Genomic DNA, 20,485 nt, shown 5'->3' with positions numbered 1-20,485 from the left:
GCCCATGTTTGACCTGATGCCATGAGATTTCATGAGGTCTGGAATCGATGTTGAGAACTCCCAGGGCAACTCCCTCTGACTCTATACCACTGTGCCGCCATCTCTGCTGGGTCTGTCCTGCCGGTGGGACAGGACGTAGCCAGGGATGGTGATGGCAGTGTCTGAGACATCGTCTGTAAGGTATGATTCCGTGAATGTGACTATGTCAGGCTGCTGCTTGACTAGTCTGTGCGACTGCTCTCCCAACTTTGGCACAAGCCCCCAGATAGTTATGAGTTTCATTCCTTTTTTTAGACTTTGTAGCCGTTGAATACAACTGAGTGGCTTGCTAGGTCATTTCAGAGGACATCTAAGAGTCAACCACATTGCTGTGGGTCTGGAGTCACATGTAGGTTAGACCAGGTAAGGACAGCAGATTTCCTTCCCTAAAGGGCATTAGTGAACCAGATGGGTTTTTACAGCAATCGACAATGGTTTCACGGCCATCATGAGACTAGCATTTTAATACAAGATTTTTATTAATTGAATTCAAATTCCACCTTCTGCTGTGGTGGGATTCGAACCCATGTCCCCACAGCAATACCCTGGGTCTCTGGGTTGCTAGTCCAGTGACAATACCAGTACGCCACTGCCTCCCCCACTGGGGGACAGAAGTTGGTGAGCACAGCACAGATGTGTATGAGCAGTTGACAGAGGCTGTGACAGCCGTGGCCACTGACAGTCAGAGGACTGTGGGAGGCTAGGCCGATGCTGAGTCTCAGGCTGATGATATGTCTCTACTATCGGAACACAGCAATTGCTGCAGCTGCAGCATGAGGTAAGGGAACATCTGGCAGATCTTCCAGAGGCTACGCGCACCCAACCACAGACGATGGAGGAGCCCATCCAGGCCTTGAGTGCTGCCATATCTTTGGCATGTGCATGCTTGGCTGCCTCCAGAGAGATTGGCGACTGTCATGGAGAGCCAGATTTAGCAAATCGCTCAGTGGATGCCAGACTTGGATGCCATCGCCTTGTCCATCAGCTCTATGCAGCAATTGCAAGGCGAGAGGGGGACGAGGCATTTGGATTCTCCACCAGGTCCTCGTACTTCTCAGGTCAGCAGCGAGGTATAAGTGTGCCTTAGAAGGGAGGAGGTGTGGCTGCCTTCCACATGTGGGGGTTTCTCTCAGGGCGATCCAGGGGTGGACAACGGCTCCTCAGTCCCTCTGCCAGTGACACCATTGCATCAAGAAGCTGCAGTGACAGAGGAGGGCCCCTCCAGACCACAAGCAGCCAAGGTCATCCCAAGCGATGGGGTAGCAAAGTCGGAAGACGGCCTGTACCTCAGCTGCACGTGCAGGCGGTGCACCACATAGGAAATTTAAAAGCACCTAGCCGCACATGGGGTTCACGGGTGAAGATTGTATCCATGAGTGGAAAGAGGGTCATCAGTCTTTGGAATTCTGTTCCTCAAAAGGTGGTGGAAGCAGAGTCTTTAAATATTTTTAAGGCAGAGGTTGATATAGTCTTAATAAGCGAGGTGGTGAAAGATTATTGGGGGTAGGTGGGAATGTGGAGTCGAGGCTACAATCAGATCAGCCATGATCTTGTCAAATGACGGAACAGTCTCGAGGGGCTGAGTGGCCTACTCCTCCTAAATCCTATGTTCTTGTTTTCATATCAAAATGTTAAGCAGTGTATAACTTGTCCTTCATTATATGGGATGAATGTATTTCTTGCTATATCTCTTTCCAATTCTTGCTGCTCTTTGGGACTTCAGTTATGCTCTTGCTCTCTCAAGGAGCTGGGTGCGAGGGACCATGCCACCTGAGGTAAATGCTTCACCCTTACCGTTGTGCAATGCCCAACTGGGTGCAGGTCGATGGAATGGTAAGTGAAGGAGGCGACAGCAGGCTGCAGAAAGGTGATGCTTTATTGGTATTGATCCAACAGTTAGTAAGAGTCATATGCTGTGTATTAGCACCTCCCGAGCTTCCCTTGTGCGTCTCTCATTGCAAGTTGCCTGTGATCCAAAGGGTCCCTCATTGTTCATCGCCTGGTCAGCAGCTTCCTCTACATCCTCATTGTTGGAGCAGGCATCGCGATCCTCAAGATCCTCATTGTTCAATGCCTCTCCCCTGTAGCAGCAGGTTGTGCAAAGCACAGCAGGCCACCACAGTGCAGGAGACCCTCACTGGGACATACGGAAGGGCTCCTCCAGATCGATTAAGGCACTTGAATTGCAATATTAGACAATGGCCGCTTGGGTTACTGTGGGCAGGTGTGTACCTCTCTTCTGCATTGTGCGAAGTTTCCTCACAGGCATAAGTAGCCATGTCCTCAGTGGGTAGTCCTTGCCTCCCAGTATCCATCCCTGAAGGTGCACAAGGAGCCGGAAAAGCTGTGGAACATGGGACTGCCGAAGTATGTAGGTGTTGAGGCTGCTTCCTAGGAACTGTGCACACACCTGAAGGACCTGCTTCAGTGATCGCAGACCAGTTGTACATTAAGCGAATAGAAGCCCTTCCTGTTGATGAAGGCTGCAGGCTGGTCTGTGGGAGCCTTGATGGCCACATGCATGCACCTGGGGTAATCCAGTGATGGTCCTGAACCCAGTGGCTCTCTCGGCTTGACTGTCTGGATTGGTGCAGAAGTGCACATACTCGCGGCCCTCTGGGAAAGGACATTGGTCACCACTTTGATGCATCTCTGTGCTGCAGACTGCAAGATTCCACACATATCTCCAGTGGATCCCTGGAAAGATCCAGAGGCGTAGAAGTTCAACGCCACAGTGACCTTCAGCGCCACTGGCAATGGGGCTCAGCTCGTCCTGCATCATGGCACACAGATTAGTGACAGCCTCCCTGGAGAGGCGCATACTTCGGAGACACTGCCGCTTGGACATTTGCAGGTAGTTCAGCCTCAGATGGTAGACCCTCTCTTGAGGGTATCCTCTTCTGCGTGCAGGAGGCTGTTTGTGTACCCCACTGCTCCTTTCTCCTGTGTCCCTACCTTGAGGCAGGCTCTCCTGTTGGCCCTAAGGTTGCTGATCTCCCATTGCCTGTGGCTAGTCCTCCCTCCCTCTCTGCTGTTTCTCCTCCTTTATGGAGGCCCTGAAGCCTGGGTGAATGAGGCCCATGGCAGACAGTGTCTCTCTCCATGTGCAGGTCCTCCTATGCAAATGGCTGCACCCCTCCCCCACCCATTTCTTCTGCTCACGTGCGATGGGACTCTGGCGGCATGCTTCATAGTGCTGGCACTTTATCCCCACCTCCTGGCTTTGTTTGCTGATGCTTGTGCTACTTTATCTGCCCTGGCACACCACCCTGGCTTTCTCGATGGCTGCCAGAGAGAGCCACCACTGAGCTCCTGCTTGCTTGCTGCCTCCTTATACCAGTCAAGGCTCTGAAGCCCTTTGGTTCTGGTGCGCCCTTCTCAAAATTAAAAAAACCTATAAAATTTCTCTCAGTGGCCAATTAATTGTCTTAATTACCTTCCTGCTGCTTCCATGGGCAATGTCCTCCTGCCACGTCGGCCACCGTTGGGAAAATGCGGGAACAACGCATACCTTGGGCTTCTGATCCGATGTCTTCCGTCCCGATTTTACACTTCTCCCACGCCCCTTCCTCTGAGCTCCCACCTCTGAGCCCATCCCCAAAAGCCCTGGAAAATTCTGGCTAATAAGTTGCCTGGTCCGGATGGCTTGCCTAGGGAAGTGAGGATTGAGATAGCAGAAGGACTTGCCATTATCTTCCAATCTTCTCTAGATATGAGAGAGTTGCCTGGGGATTGGAAAGTGGCAAATGTGACACCCTTGTTCAAGAACGGGTGTAAGGGCATTTGTAGTAACTACAGATTAGTTTGCTTAACATCTGTGGTGGTAAGATTTTAGGAACAATAATCGGGGGAAGATCAACAGGCATTTGGAGAGTTTTGAGTTAATTAAGGAGAGCCAACACGGATTTGTAAAAGGTAGATCATGCTTGACTAATCTAATTGATTTTTTTAATGAAGTATCAAAGAAGGTTGATGAGGGGAATGAGGATGTTGTCTATAAAGATTTTAAGAAAGCGTAAGGTACCACATAAAAGGCTGGTTAACAAAATTGAGGCTCATGGAATAGGAGGGTTAGTGTCAGCTTGGATAAAAAAGATTGACATAAGTAGAGAAAACAGTGAGTTGTGGTAAATGGCGGCATGCCATTTGTTTTTCAGATTGGAGGATGATAGATAGCAGTGTTCCCCAAGGGTCAGTGCTCGGACCACTGCTTTTCTGATATAAATAAATGAATTGGGTATTGAAATACAGAGTAAAATTTCAAAATTTGCCAATGATACCAAACTTGAATTAAAACAAGAAACGCTGGAAATACTCAGCAGGTCTGGCGGCATCGGTGGAGAGAGAAGCAGAGTTAACGATTCAGGTCAGTGACCCTTCTTCAGACCCAGTTCTCAGCTTGAGGATTGCAGTTTCCGACACAAGAATGTCTTGGTCTAAGTCATTTTCAAGAGCAGTTCACATTTATGTCACAGATACAGTTATAGCTCAGGGTAATTTTGTCAGTGATAAAGTGAACAGAAGGCAAAAGTGTTGGCCCAAAATGCACGAAGAAAATGTCTGGAGGAAAAATGTTAAGTGCTGAGCTGTAGTGCAGCAGATGAAGAACAATTTGGTAATCTAGATCAATGTTTCTCAGACTTCTTTGGTTGAAGGACCCCTTTTTCAAATGGATTAGTAATCACAGAACCCCCTCCCCATCTAAATTATAATAGTACATAATACTCATAATATGAAAGTGTTGAATGTACAGAGTGTTTTAATAATGCTTTTAAGAAAACATATTTATTTACAAATATCAGTGAGTTGTGTCTACCTGCTTCTCACTGCAGAGTCTGTCAACGCTCGGTGTGATGTTTGACAATGGCATTCATAAATCATTCTCCACTTCCAGATGGGATCTATACTTTCTCTTCCCAGCCTTAAGGAAAATAGCACCCTGTGCAAAGTTATATTTTGGTGCTGTTTTAGTTTCAGTATGTGGTGTTTAAATATTTTAAAAAGCTCCTCTCTTGAACAAGGCAGAACTCACCTGGTGCCCACCATCAGCCTTGGTAACTGTGGATCTACATTGTAATCTTTGTGCCACTCTCAAGGTTCCTCCATGCATGCTTCCCTCCTTGGTGAGACAGCCAGCCCACTCTGCGCTGCATACATGGTGGCCATACTGCACTCTCGCCTCCTGGCTCGCACCAAGCCTTCTTCCAGTTGCAGCTAATTTACTTACTCTTGACCACAGCTCCCTGAGCAGTCGCCCACCCATAAGTCCAGCGCTGCTTAGTAAGCACTTTCACATTATTTTGCAGACCCTGTAAAAGTTTCAGCGGACCCCAGTGAGTGAACCATCAATATAGGTAGCAACAATCTGATGTCATACTCTCATTAACCATTAAAGTTCAATAACTGTACCATGGATATTATATCAATGTTTTATTTATTAACCTCCATGGAAAAAGCTGTAACAATTCTATAATTCTATGAAGTGTTTACTTTACTATAACCTGCGATCAATCCATGCAGCCCTGCTGAAATCAGCAAGATAACTACCCCTCATCAGGTACCAGGTCATCAAACCTGCAGACAAGGGTGGTGCTGGTGTTGTATGGCGTACCGACCTCTACCTTGCAGAAGCTCAACGCCAACTCACGGACACTTCTTCCTACCTCCCTCTGGACCATGACCCCACCACCGAACATCAAGCCACCGTCCAAAGGACTGTCAGTGACCTCATCTCCTCTGGAGATCTTCCCTCTACAGCTTCCAACCTCATAGTCCCACAACCCCGGACAGCCCGCTTCTACCTCCTTTCCAAAATCCACAAGCGGGACTGTCCTGGCAGACCCATTGTGTCAGCCTGCTCCTGCCCCACTGAACTTATTTCTTCCTATCTAGACTCTATCTTTTCTCCGCTGGTCCAGTCTCTTCCCACCTACATCCGTGACTCTTCTGACGCCCTACGTCATTTTGACAATTTCCAGTTTCATGGTCCCAACCGCCTCCTCTTCACTATGGACGTCCAATCGCTCTACACCTCCATCCCCCACCAGGATGGTTTGAGGGCTCTCTGCTTCTTCCCGGAACAGAGGCCCGACCAGTCCCCATCCACCACCACCCTCCTCCGCCTGGCTGAACTTGTTCTCACATTGAACAAATTCTCCTTCAACTCCATGCACTTCCTTCAAGTAAAAGGTGTCGCTATGGGTACCCGCATGGGTCCTAGTTATGCCTGTCTTTTTGTGGGATATGTCGAGCATTCTTTGTTCCAGTCCTACTCAGGCCCCCTCCCCCAACTCTTTTTCCGGTACATTGATGACTGTATCGGTGCCGTTTCCTGCTCCCGCCCCGAACTGGAAAACTTTATCAACTTTGCTTCCAATTTCCACCCTTCTCTCACCTTTACATGGTCCATCTCTGACACTTCCCTTCCCTTCCTCGACTTCTCTGTCTCCATCTCTGCGGATAGGTTGTCTACTAATATCCATTATAAGCCCACCGACTCCCACAGCTACCTCGACTACACTTCTTCACACCCTACCTCCTGTAAGGACTCCATTCCATTCTCCCAGTTTCTCCGTCTCCGACGCATCTGCTCTGATGATGCTACCTTCCATGACGGTGCTTCTGATATGACCTCCTTTTTCCTCAACCGAGGATTTCCCCCCACTGTGGTTGACAGGGCCCTCAATCGTGTCCGGCCCATTCCCCGCACCTCTACCCTCACCCCTTCCCCTCCCTCCCAGAACCGTGACAGGGTTCCCCTTGTCCTCACTTTTCACCCCATCAGCCTCCATATCCAAAGGATCATCCTCCGCCATTTCCGCCACCTCCAGCGTGATGCCACTACCAGTCACATCTTCCCCTCCCTTCCCTTGTCAGCCTTCCAAAGGGATCGTTCCCTCCGCGACACCCTGGTCCACTCCTCCATTACCCCCACCACCTCGTCCCCGTCCCATGGCACCTTCCCCTGCAATCGCAGGAGGTGTAATACCTGCCCATTTACCTCCTCTCTCCTCACTATCCCAGGCCCCAAACACTCCTTTCAGGTGAAGCAGCGATTTACTCGTACTCCTTTCAATGTAGTATACTGTATTCGCTGCTCACAGTGTGGTCTCCTCTACATTGGGGAGACCAAGTGCAGACTGGGTGACCGCTTTGCGGAACATCTCCGCTCAGTCCGCAAGCAGGACCCTGAGCTTCCAGTTGCTTGCCATTTCAACACTCCCCCCTGCTCTCATGCTCACATCTCTGTCCTGGGATTGCTGCAGTGTTCCAGTGAACATCAACGCAAGCTCGAGGAACAGCATCTCATCTACTGATTAGGCACACTACAGCCTGCCGGACTGAACATTGAGTTCAATAATTTCAGAGCATGACAGCCCCCCATTTTACTTTCATTTTTAGTTGTTTTTTCTTCCTTTTTTTTACATTTTTTTTACATTTTTTACAATTTTTTTTTTGCATTTATTTCATTTCATCTTAGTTTGTTCAGTTTGCTTACCCACTGTTTTTTTTCATGTTTGCACTTGCTGCTGTTCAATATTCAGTGTATTAACACCTAATCTGTACTAATGCTTTGTCTTTCAACACACCATTAACATATTGTTTGCCTTTGCTCCGTGACCTTTTGGTCAGCTATGTGGCCTGGTCCAATCTCGACCTCCTTTGTTATCTCTTGCCCCACCCCCACCTCACCTACCTATAACCTGTGACTTTTCTAATATTTGTCAGTTCCGAAGAAGGGTCACTGACCCGAAACGTTAACTCTGCTTCTCTTTTCACAGATGCTGCCAGACCTGCTGAGTGGTTCCAGCATTTCTTGTTTTTATTTCAGATAACTACCCCTCCATGCTTGAGATGAATACATTAACTCATTAAACTCTTGCTGAAAAAATATGTTTAATCCAACATTATGTTTCAAAGAAAGTAGTTCAGAACAACATAAAGTATATTTCTAAAAAACAAGGTGATGAACCAAAAGAGGGGAAAAGGTATATTTCCCAGGTGGATGAAAGCCAAGTTTAGGTTTCCTTTGCTCATTTGGGTTTTGCAACACAAGTTCTACTGAGGCCCAGTAGTAAATAGTTAATATATAACTAATTGAAATATATAGATCAACCAGGTTTGGAATGAAAAGAAGCCTGCATGTTTTGTTGTAACTAATTGGGTGCTTTGTTATTCTGTACCTCTCACTTTGGGACTGAGTGGATAGACAGTGAAGCTACTTAATGGATGTCAGCCACAGAGAAGCCACACGTGGCTTAAAAGGTGCCACTTGTCTATCCGTAGTGTTGAAAAGGCAGTGACAATTTTATGCTGTTGATGGCTTCCCCAGAATATTTGGCCTGTGGAATTGCTACACACTGCTCGAATTGGGTGTTTAAGTGATCACATACTGAATAGACAGTCAGTGAAAGCAGTTGGTGCTGCATTGCCAGATACCTTAAAGTTTAGTGCTGATTTATCTTTGGGGCAAAGACACAAAGAAGCTTCCCAGAATCCTTGCTCAAGAATGGGTTGGTTAGAGTCTATGAAATGCAGATTGTGCATTATCTGTGGAAGGAAGGGGTTTGATGAGCTAATTGGCCTTTCCTTGTTCCACAGAAATACAGAGAAGTTGCCACACAGAAATAGGCCAGTAGTAGGACACTTGTTGCTCATGAAATTGTTACAACAAGAAGCAGTGCCTTGAGAGGAGCAGTCGCAGAGAAAGTCAGAATGGTGGAGGAAGCAAAAAAGACGATAGATAAAATGTTCAATTTATTATCATTGCTGTCACGTAATGAACAGTTTAGCTCAGTCCAGACTCTTACATCTCTTCACCTTTCCCTTTGTTGTGTTTCACACTAGTTCCTTGGAGTTGCAGTTGCTGCAGTTACCTTGTGGACCTCCTTCAGTGATGAGTTTATTGTTATCCGCAACATCTCCATTGAAACCAACCGATACACTAGATTTCATGATCTTGGTGAGTTAACTTGCAAACAGCTGAAAAACATATACCTTTTACATACTGGCAAAGCCCCTTCTTCAATCCTGATGAGTAGATAGTCTGTTTATGTATCACAGATCTCTGTCAGGACTATATAGACACCAGAATTTATTTAAAATAATGAGCTAGCAATAACATTAATAACTTGACCCACTTAATTATTCATTCTCAGTTGAAGCTAAAATAAAACGAAACAGAAAATGTTAGTATCTTTAAGGAAGGTTGAACAGATAGAGGTCAATGTGATAATCCAATAATAATGTCCTAGGAATCACTAAATATTAACACAATAGGGAAAAATAGACTTGCAACTGGTGCTTCACATAATGGAAAACTGGCCACTAGAAATCTACATTTATGCAAGTAAATGTGAGTTAGATATTGGGCTAGATTTTAAGAGCTCGCTGCCAAGAAAATGGCGGCCCGCCCACACTGACCGCACGCCAAAGAGCCGCCACAATCTCCTGCGTGGCAGCTCATTTAAATGGCTGGGGTGGTCCACCACCACCCAATCACGTGGACGGGGTGGGCTGTCTGTCACCGGCAATGGCGTCAGCTGTCTGAGCACAGGTGCTGGCACCATTTTTAAAGGGGGTGCCAGCCCTGCCAGCACATTTACATTTTTAAAGAAGTAACCCCCAAAATTAAATAAATAAATTTATAACGCCCCTTTCCCATGCTCTACAACCATTACGCTTATTTGACCCCCCTCCCCCCCGCACTGAAAATCTTACTTCCTCCCCCCTCCCCACCCATTCCGAAGTTCGCGATGGGCCCTCAAGATCGCAGGTAAGTCTCTTTAAATGTATTCATTTTATTGATTTGAATATTTTAATTGAGGTCCTGTTGCCCAGCGGCGGGGTGGGGGGGGTGGGCAGCCACGGAGCCTCGCCACTGCCAGTAGGATCAGGCTGGGCCCTCATGGGGTCGAGGTCTGTAACGGGCCTCATCCAGAGCCATCTTCAGGCTCCCCCCTCACCCACCCCCACCCCCCCACCGCCACAGAACCCGATGCCTGGGGGAGAACAAAATTAAGACCATTGTCTTTAATAACTGGGACCTGAGTTGGCCCAATCCTCCTGGCAGTGGTGAAGCTCCCGTGGCGGCCCTCATGCCGCTGGGTGACAAGAGCTGGATTTCAACATTTAAATTAATTACAGACATAAATTTCAATCTTCCGGGCCTGCCGCCATCTTCGATGTGGCGGCTGGCAGTTCCCCGCCTTCAGATCCCCATCCGCAGAAAACCGGTGTGACACTGGTGGGGAGGGGCAGAGTTAAGATTTTCAGTGCGGGGCGGGGGGACAGGGTCAAATAAATGCAATGATTGTAGGAAATGGTGGGAAGGGGTGAACTTCAAACTTTGTGCAGCCTGGGAGGGTGGTAGGGAAGGTCAGATTGGAAAGTGTTTTGGGGTGGGGGGGCAAATAGTTAATGTAATTGCTATTGGGGGGGGGGGGGTGGGAAAGGGGCGTTAGAACTTAATTAAATTTTGGGGTTGTATCTTTAAAAATTCAAATTGACTGACAGGGCTGGCTGTCCTTTAAACTGGCTGCCCTTTAAACTGGTGCGAGCGCCTACGTACAGGCAGCTGACGCCATTGCCGGGGATGGACAGCCCACCCCTCCACGTGATTGGGGATGCGGGACACCCGGCTATTGAAATGAGCCGCCCCGCATGAGATCGCGGCGCCTATTTGGCGTGTGGCTCACACCATTTTTTGAGCTTGGCAGTGGGCTCCATGGAGTGAAAGTCTTTCTGCCTATAAGAGTCCAAAATGAAATGGGTAGCAAATCAACAGCAACTTGCATTTATATAGTGCCTGTAATGCCAAAAAACATCCCAAAGGGCTTCATAGAAGCATTATCAGACAAAAATTAACATTGAGCCCAAAAGAGGAATTATTAGGAAGGGTGACTAAAAGTTTGGTCAAATACTGGGTTTTAAGAGGGAGTCTCAAAGGAGGAGAGAGGGGTGGGGAGGATTAAGAAGCAAGTTCCGGAGCAATGAAGGCATGGGCGCCAATGGTGGATATACAAAATGCCAGAATTGGAGGAACACAGAGACCTCAGAGGCTTATAAACTGGAGAAGGTTACAGAGTTACATAGGGAGAGGTCATGAAAGGACTTAAAGATGAGAAAGAGAATTTTAAATTTAAATCATTTGGGGGACTGATAGCCAATGTAAGTCAGGAAGAGCGGGACAATGGGTTAGCAGGATTTGGTGTGTGATAGGGTAGGAGCAGCGGTGTTTTCGATAAATTGAAGGGTGCCAATGCTGTTACTGACTGGGGATGGGGATCAGAGACCAACCAAGAGAGTATTAGAATAGTCGGGTTGGATTTTATAAGCTTGCCACTGATCTCGGCGGCGAGCTTCAAAAATGGCAGTCTGCCTGCGTGGACCGCATGTCGCGGAGCTGCTGCAATATTCAGCGTGGTGACTCATTTAAATGGCCGGGGTGGACTGCCCAACACAATGATGTGGAAGGGGCAGGCAGTCCGTCCCCGGCAATGGCACAGGTGCCAGTGCAGGTGCCAATGCCATTTTTAAAGGGTTTTGAGCCCTTCCATTTAATTTAAATTTTTTAAGAGATAGTGATATAAAATTTATTCAAAAAAATTAAATAAGTGTTTCTAGCCCTTTTTTTTTATTTAGAGATACAGCACTGAAACAGGCCCTTCGGCCCACCGAGTCTGTGCCGACCATCAACCACCCATTTATACTAATCCTACATTCCTACCACAACCCCACCTTCCCTATATTCCCCTACCACCTACCTATACTAGGGGCAATTTATAATGGCCAATTTACCTATCAACCTGCAAGTCTTTGGTTGTGGGAGGAAACCGGAGCACCCGGCGAAAACCCACGTGGTCACAGGGAGAACTTGCAAACTCCACACAGGCAGTACCCTGAATTGAACGCGGGTCACTGGAGCTGTGAGGCTGCGGTGCTAACCACTGCGCCACAGTGCCACCCTTCTCCCAGCACCACCCCCCTCCCCCCCCCCCCAATAACCATACAATTCATTCCTTGTCCTCTCCCCCCACCAAAATACCTTGTGCCCCCCAAAGTTCATACACTATGCACTTTACCCCTTCCCACTATCCCCTGCACCAATCGGATAAGTTTGGTGCTGCTCCCCCACTCCTGCACTGAAATACTTACCTGCACCCCCATCCCCACCAGTGTCACCCATTATTTAAGAAGGGAGGGAGAGAGAAAACAGGGAATTACAGACCTGTTAGCCTTACATCAGTCATCGGGAAAGTGCTAGAATCTATTTTAAAGGATGTGATAAATGGACACTTGGATAACAATGATCTGATTGGGCATAGTTAACATGAATTTATGAATGGGAAATCATGTTTGACGAACCTGTTGGAGTTTTTTGAGGATGTTACTAACAGAATTTACAAAGGGGAGTCGGTGGATGTGATATACTTGGATTTTCAGAAGGCTTTTGATAAAGTCCCCCACAGGAGGTTGGTTACCAAAATTTAAGCACATGGGATAGGAGGTAATATACTGGCATGGATTAAGGATTGGTTAACAGGCAGAAAACAGTGAGTAGGAAAAAAAGGGTCATTCTTGCGTTGGCAGGCTGTGACTAGAGAGGTACCTCAAGGATCAGTACTTAGGCCCCAGCTGTTCACAATATATATCAGTGATTTGGATGTGGGGATCAAATGTAGTATTTCCAAGTTTGCAGATGACACAAAACTAGGTGGGAATGTGTGTTATGAGGAAGATGCAAAGCAGCTTCAAGGGGATTTGGACAGACTGAGTGGACTGAATTTTACGCCGCCCCAGCGGGTCGGATGATGGTGTAGGGGTGGCGTAAAATTGAGTGGGAGGCTCTGGGAGGCCTACCTGCCCGCTCCCGCCTCCGGTGAACTTTACGGCGGTCGGGCGGGGGGAGGAAACGGCCCACCTGCCCGAGGTCAATCGAGGCCCTTAAGTGGCCACTTAATGGGCGTGCCGCCCAGCGAAATATGCCGGCCTTTCCGTGCCCCGGTGGGGGGGCATGGCAGTCGGGCACTGGGGGCCTGATTGAGGGCCGCCTCTGCCTCCCATCCCTCCCCCGGGACCCAAGACGCCCCCTCCTCCCAAATGACCACCCTAGCCTCACCAGGGCATGACCGATCCCCCTGGTGAGGCATGCCCCGACTTATCGACTCTCTATGGTCCATGGCGTCGGCTGGGCTGCAGTCCCAGCAGTGGCCACCGCTCCCGGCCCGACGATTGGCTGGCAGCTCACTGAGGCCGGACCTCCTCCCTCAAGCAGGTGGAAGTCCCGCCTAAAGACAATTAAAGCCTGGGGACCCGTAAAATACGGGACGGATCCCCAGACTAGGCGGAAGCGGGTTCACCTCCGACTTTTGCGTCGGTGGCGAATTCCCGTCCACCTAGGGTAAAATCCAGCCCAATGTGTGGGCAAGAACGTGGCAGATGGAATATAATGTGGAAAAATGTGATGTTATCCACTTTGGTAGGAGGAATAGATGTACAGAGTATTTCTTAAATGATAAGAGATTAGAAAGTGCAGATGTACAAAGGGACCTGGATGTCCTTGTCAATAAGTCACTGAAAGCTAACTTGCAGGTGCAGCAAGCAATTAACAAGGCTAATGGTATGTTGGCCTTTACCACAAGAGTATTTGAGTGCAGGAGTAGTGAAGTCCTGTTTCAATTGTATAGAACCTTAGTAAGACCGCACCTGGAATATTGTGTGCAGTTTTGGATCCCTTACCTGAGGAAGGATAATATTGCCATAGAGGGAGTGCAACAAAGGTTCACCAGACTTGTTCCTGGGATGGCGGGACTGTCCTATGAAGAGAGATTGGGGAAACTGGGCCTGTATTATCTCGAGTTTCGAAGGAGAGGTGATCTCATTGAAACCTACAAAATCCTTAAATGGATAGACAGGGTAGATGCAGGTAAGATGTTTCCCCTGGTTGGGGAGTCAAACTAAGGGGCAAGCCACTTAGGACAGAGATGAGGAGAAATTTCTTTACTCAGAGGGTTGTGAATCTTTGGAATTCTCTGCCCCAGAGGGCTGTGGAAGCTCAGTCATTGAGTAAGTTTAAAACAGAGATTGACAGATTTCTAAATACAAATTACATAAAGGGATATGGGGATAGTGTGGGAAAAAGGCATTGAAGTGGATGATCATCCATGATCATATTGAATGGCAGAGCAGGCTCGATGGGCTGAATGGTCTACTCCTGCACCTATGTTCCTATGTGTCCCACATCGGATCCCCAGGCGGGTATCCAAAGGCGTGGGATTACCGGCCACCGGTAGCAATATCGCTGCAGAACGGACGGTGGGAGTGGGTAAGTGATTAATTCCGTCATTAACATTTTTTCCATATTTAAATTTGCCTTCCGCCGTCGAGCAGCGGAGGGGCCGCCATGAGGTCTCGCCGCTGCCAGCAATATCAGGCCCGGCCTTCCCGGTGTCGTCAAGGTCCGTGGCGGGTCTCTGCCGGAGGCATTTTCCGGCTCTCACCCCGACCCCTTGCCACGACCCCCGACGTCAGGGGGCTGTAAAATCCAGTGCCAAATTGGAGCCAGTTTTGTTCTGTGAGACTTTACCCACTATGGACTGAATTAAGACTTCCCAATTGCATTTCACAGCCAGTGGGCAAAAAGAGACTGCCATCCCATCAGTCTGGACTAGACAATTTCTACAGGTGTTTAACCCACTGCATTATGCAGCCTTCATTTATTGCATAGATACAGATAAAAGTCTTATCGTTTCCCAATGGGGACCTGCATTCAGATTAGACCATGCAAACAACTGCCCTTTCATCTTGGTTTATGTCCAAATTAGATAGAGGGCCTGCTTGTTTGATCAGGGCACAAGAAGGTGATAAGGTGGAAAACAAACCAAACTTGTGAGATGATCTGACTTTCTCATTTCAGGTTAAATCATAATACTCAAACATTTCAATTTACTGTTTGCGTGCATATTCACTGTAACTGAAATAAAGAATAAAACTCTACTTTTACTACTTTTGACATCACGAATCGGCATCAAGCTCTGCCAATTCATATACAGCACAAGTTAGATGTCAAGTAGAACTTTCTGTAGACCAGGGATGTTCAAACTATGGTTCATTGTCTAGATCCAGTCAATGAGCTTGGGCTGCTTGGCCTGCAAACATGGATCAGGTTCCTGGATCTTCCTTACGTGAGGACGGCTCCTACCTCCTCCCCTCCATGTGGTACCAATATCCTACCAGATGCTGCTGCTGCTGCTGCAAGTACTCTGTGGGTTGGAATTTTTACAATATGAAGTATTCCCTTAATATCAGGAATTTCTATCCATAATTTGCAGACGCGTTCAAAAGCCTTTGGTAAGGTGCCGCATAGTCGATTCATGACTAAGGTCAGGACGATGGAATCGGGGACAAATAACAGAACGGATAGCAAACTGCTATACAAAATTGAAAACAAAGAGTAGGAGTTAAAGGTAGTTTCAGATTGGCAAATGGTGGGAAGTGGTTTTCCACAAGGATCGGTGCTGGGACCACAGTTGATCACCACTTACATAAACAATTTGGACTTGGGAATCATAAGTACATTTTCAAAATGCAGGAAGACATTACTAAACTTGCAGAACGGGCGAGTAATTGGAAAATGAACTTCAATATAAATAAGTGGGAGGAAATATATTTTGATAGAATAAGGAGGCCACTTACTCCTTGGAAAATAGGGGGGAATTTTAACATGGGTCAGTGGATGGGATTGAGTGAAAGTTGGGAGGGGTGATGGTTTAAATGGGTAAAAATGCCGAGTACACTAGGTTGCAGGTTCCAACCCGTTATTTTGGTTTTACTGAGGTGGGACAAGGGGCGGGCAGCCAACCTGCTCCCAGGAGGCCGGTGGACATTCTAAATATGTTAATGAGGCTGGAAGCCTTGAATTTAAAAGGCTTTGTATATTTAGCTGTGACCAGCTGGGTTTCCTAGGCCTTAATAAATCTGGCAACTGTCGTGAGGTTAGGGCAGCCTCGGGGAGAAGGCAAGTGCCTTTGCAGCACTCCTTGTGGGCCAGAAAGAGCAGGAGAGCTTCCTTCTCACTGTCCAAACTCTTCCACCATCAAACCCCACCATCTCAGGGTCAAAAATGGGACTCCCACCCCTGCCTGGAGTCAGGGATCAGATCTGCCTTTCCCTGTGGCCTCCTCTGGAGTGCTGTCTGCCTGACTAGAAGCCTACCCTGTCAATCAGGCTGACTTCCAGGCAAGGAACCTGTCAGGGTCAAAAGTCGCACAATGTGGAGGTAAAACTCCACAGCATGCGGGGAAACTCATACTTCTGGGTTTTCCACATGCTGCTGGACCGCACTGCACTCAGCCTCAGCACATGGGCAAGTAAAAATTCCCCCAAGTCTCTAAATGGGGTAGAAGACCAGAGGGATCTAGGGATATGGATACAAACATCTCTAAAAGTAGGAATGCAAGTTAATAAGGCCATAAAGAAACCAAACAAAGCTCTGGGGTTCACTTCGAGAGGGATAGAATTGAAAAGCAGATAAGCTATGTTAAATTTTATATTGAATCTTGGTTAGACCACACTTTGAGTACTGTGAACAGTACTCTCCATGTTATAAAAAGGCTATAAAGACACTGGACTGTAAAAAAGATTTATGAGAATGATAGTTATGCGAGAATGAAAGGCTATACCTATCAGGAAAGATTGAGTGGGCTGGGGCCTCTATTCTAGAAAAGAGAAGACTGAGGGGCAACCTTTAAGATTATGAAAGGGCTTGATAGGGTAGATGTAGAGAAAATGTTTTCACTTGGGATGGAGACCAGAATTAGGGGCAATGCATGCAAGGTAGTCACGAATAAATCTAATAGGAAATTCAGGAGAAACGTTTTACCCGCAGAGTGGTTAAAATGTGGAACTTGCTACCACAAGGAGTCGTTGAGGTGAATAGCATAGACGCATGTAAGGAAAAGCTGGATGAGGAAATGAGGGGAAAAGGAATAGAAGGATGAAGAAGGGTGGGAGAAAGCTCATGTGGAGTAAAAACACCAGCATGGACCTGTTGAGCCAAATGTCCTGTCTCTCTGCTGCAAATATTTTGTAATCACTTATTGCTGCAGGTAATTGTGGATGGGAGCTAGTTTTTCCATATGCCTCTGTGATGTGCCGCCTTAGGACATTTTCCTATGTCAAAGGTGCTATATCACTACAAGTCCTCATTCACAATCTTAGAGAGAGATCACAGGATGGTTGCATTTGCAAAGGAAAATTATCGCAGCTGTGCAACATGGGCCAATATTCTGAGGTCAGGGCTGAGGTGCATTGTTGGAGAAAGCTTTCCTTTCCACTTAATTGTGCTGCACTTTTCCTGAGCCTGTTTGATGGGGCAGCACAGTGAGAGATTTACTCTATGTCTATGTTCTGCTGTGCCTAATGGGACAGTGTAGAAATAGCTTCACTCTGCAACTGCCTGTACTGTACCTGGTCTGGAAGTGCTTGATCCTGAATGTACCTGAAATAGAAAATGTTTTATTCTCCTGCAGTAACCGTGGTGACCACCCCCACCCCTAACCCTACACCTCTTTCCATAATCATAAAGAATTCATTAAATGTGTCCATGGAATAGCTCTGTACAAAAATATCCTAGAGTGGGAACATAGCTTGAAAAGCCAGGTGTTCAGTTTAAAGTGTGCTCGACTGCAAGGGTTGTGTTCAGCTCAGGAAATTAGTTTGTGACATTGCAGGCTGAAGCTCAATGATAACTCCTGCCCCCTGCTCAGCAGTAAGGGCCTCAGCACAAAACGTGGTAAAAATGCCCATTTATCATGCCACAGACTAAAATTGTACAAAAGTTGTGTCCTGAGAATATCTTTTCATCATAACTTCTAAATTTAATCAGCTGTCAAATTACAGAAGCCGTTATAGACAACTCAATGACTTGGCAAAATCAAACAAACTGAAGCCTGGTGGCTTTTATTCACCAGTTAAATGTTTCCGTTCAGCTAAATTGTATCAGTTACAGAAATTCTCCCTGGTGCAGTGAGCCACATGTAGGCCAGGATTTTACTGACATCGAGCTCCATGGTGGGGGTGGGGGTGGGGCAGAAGATTGTTCCGGCAGTGGCCCACCACGGAGCCCGATGCTGGGAATGCTGGGTCTGATCTTCCCGGCGGCGGCAAGGCTCTGTGGCAGCCCCCCTCCCCTTGCCGCTGGGCAACAGGAACCTCATTAATATATTTAAATTAATGAAATGAATACATTTAAATAAAATCAATAGTGCTCTTACCTTTGGGCCATGATCTTCCGAATGGCGGCCAGCACTCACTTTCCCGTCCAAGGAAAGCAGGCGCCAGCGTGGTGGGGAAGGGGGGCACTTATGATTTTAAGTGCAGTGGTGGTGGAGGGGGAGGAAATGGGCTCTAATGCAAATTACTAGTGTAGGGGAGGGGAATGGGGCGATAGTTTTATTGGCGGTATATTGTGGGGGGGTAGCCCTTTAAAAATTCAAATGACCCTGCAGGGCTGGCTGACCTTTAAAAATGGCGCCAATGTCTGCGCGCAGGCAGCTGACACCATTGCTGGCGTCGGAGAGTCCGTCCCCTTCATGTAATTGGAGGGCAGCCCCTCTGGCTCATTATCATAGGCAGCGGTGGCATGGCGGCGTGTGATGTGGGCTGCCATTTTATTCGCCCACCGCTACTCCCGGCAGTGGGAGAAGAAAATCCAGCCCATTGGGTGCACTCGTCATACTATGTAATGACACAGATACTGCTAGATTCAGCTAAATGTAGCACTGATCCTGCACGAAATTCTTTCATAATCCTAGAGAATATAAATACTTTCAGTTCTACTGAGGCACAGTCTCATGCTGTTGCAGAAACATTCTCATCATCTTGTATAATATAAATATTCCTGGAATTAGCCTGGTTGCTGAATTTAGACTGTGTCATATAATACACAGGACTATATAATTCAGATGCAATAAAGGTCAATCCCTAAACTATTACTCATAGAAACGTACATCACAGAAGGTGGCCATTTGGCTTATGACCAGGTGAGAAAGAGGTCTAGGGTTCACTTACAGCAGTCACCTGGTCTTACTGTAACAAGGTTTAATTTTAAACACACTGGTTTTAGCTCCCCCTTGGTGAATCCTTGATCACTGCTTTTTAATTATAAGGCAAAGAAACCAGCACAAACAGGCTTTCTTAAGTGTAAAGAAGAAAAGTTCAAGTTTAATAAATTTCAACTTAAACTCTAATTCACTTGATGCCTACGGATACATGACGTCCCCAAGCTAGCATGCATACACGATACACACATGCAAATAGAGACAGAAAAGAGCAGAAGAAAAATGAAGTGGAAAGGTTTGAGGCAATATCTGAAGAGCTTTAGTTATGGTTCTTCGAGTTCACTGTAGAGTTCTTGATTGTAGGTAGCTCTTGCTTTTTGTTGGGGCCCAGTATTCTTCTTAAACCTTGTTCACTGTAGGAGACTTTTCTCTCTTGGGGTTCATGTGTCTTCTGTGGATTCAGAGGCTTGTGAGAAAGAGATGGGAGCAGACAGGAGAGATCTTCTCAGTCCAGGAGCAAACAGACTTTTTCTGAGTTCAAACTGTGCAATTCAGAAAACTCCAGGTTGCCAAGCAGGGAGGCAACATATCATTTGAGAATCCTGTTTTTGGTTACAGAAATGCCTGTCCTTGTCCCTAACATTTGAATCCCCTATGACTAAACCATTTCTGCTCTTTTCCTCTGTGTGCAGCTAAATCTCCTGTGGTGCCAGGGATTTGATTCTTATTGCATTCCTCCAAGGAGTCTTCACCCTCCCTATTATTCAAAACAGAAAACTGGTTAGTGAATGCAACTGGCTTGAGGGATTCCTCCAATACCTGTGGTTTCCTCCTATCCTCTCTGCTAGTTCCCCATTCCCTTATCTTCTGGTCCTTCAGTAGCTATGGAGTGACCACATCCTGGACCGTACACTCAAGGAAACTGTCAGACTCCCGGATGCATTGCAGTGATGGCAGCCACTCCTTTAGCTGTGAAACTCAGAGCTTGAGCTTGAGCAACTGCCTACACAGTTATCCAGGATACATGAAGTGTGGCCTGTTAGGGTTGTCAATTCACTGACTTCTTATCTGAGACCCTTACCACTAAAACACTTAACACTGGACTCTAAACATCAAAGAAACTGATATCTAAGACACTGAGACACTGATCTATAAAATCCTAAGAAACTGACTTCTGAAAGATTGAGATACTGAAAGAGTAAAAAGTTAACTAAAGTTACTGGAAATGTTATCTATCAAACTAAAACACAATGGAAATGACCATCAAGTGAATTTAAACAGTGAAGAATGAACAATTCAATAAAACAAACTAATACTTGCCTGTTACCCACAAATCCACTCGCTCCGCAGGAGTGACATCACTTTTGAATTTCTTCCTCAGATTT

At 46.9% G+C, this 20,485-nt stretch overlaps 1 protein-coding gene across 2 annotated transcripts in view; it reads left to right on the top strand.

Moving 5' to 3' along the window:
- Positions 1-20,485, top strand: part of LOC137377000 (tetraspanin-32-like) — a 99,612-nt gene that overhangs the window by 5,254 nt on the left and 73,873 nt on the right. For both annotated transcript variants that reach the window (XM_068046099.1, XM_068046097.1), the window contains exon 2: positions 8,887-9,001. In XM_068046099.1, the coding sequence (XP_067902200.1) occupies positions 8,887-9,001 (115 nt within the window). The remainder of the gene's footprint in view (positions 1-8,886; positions 9,002-20,485) is intronic.

This window comes from Heterodontus francisci, chromosome 14 (genome assembly GCF_036365525.1).
Source record: "Heterodontus francisci isolate sHetFra1 chromosome 14, sHetFra1.hap1, whole genome shotgun sequence".
Taxonomy (NCBI): domain Eukaryota; kingdom Metazoa; phylum Chordata; class Chondrichthyes; order Heterodontiformes; family Heterodontidae; genus Heterodontus; species Heterodontus francisci.
Note: the sequence above shows the minus strand (reverse complement) of the source record. Positions and strands in the feature narration are given on the sequence as shown.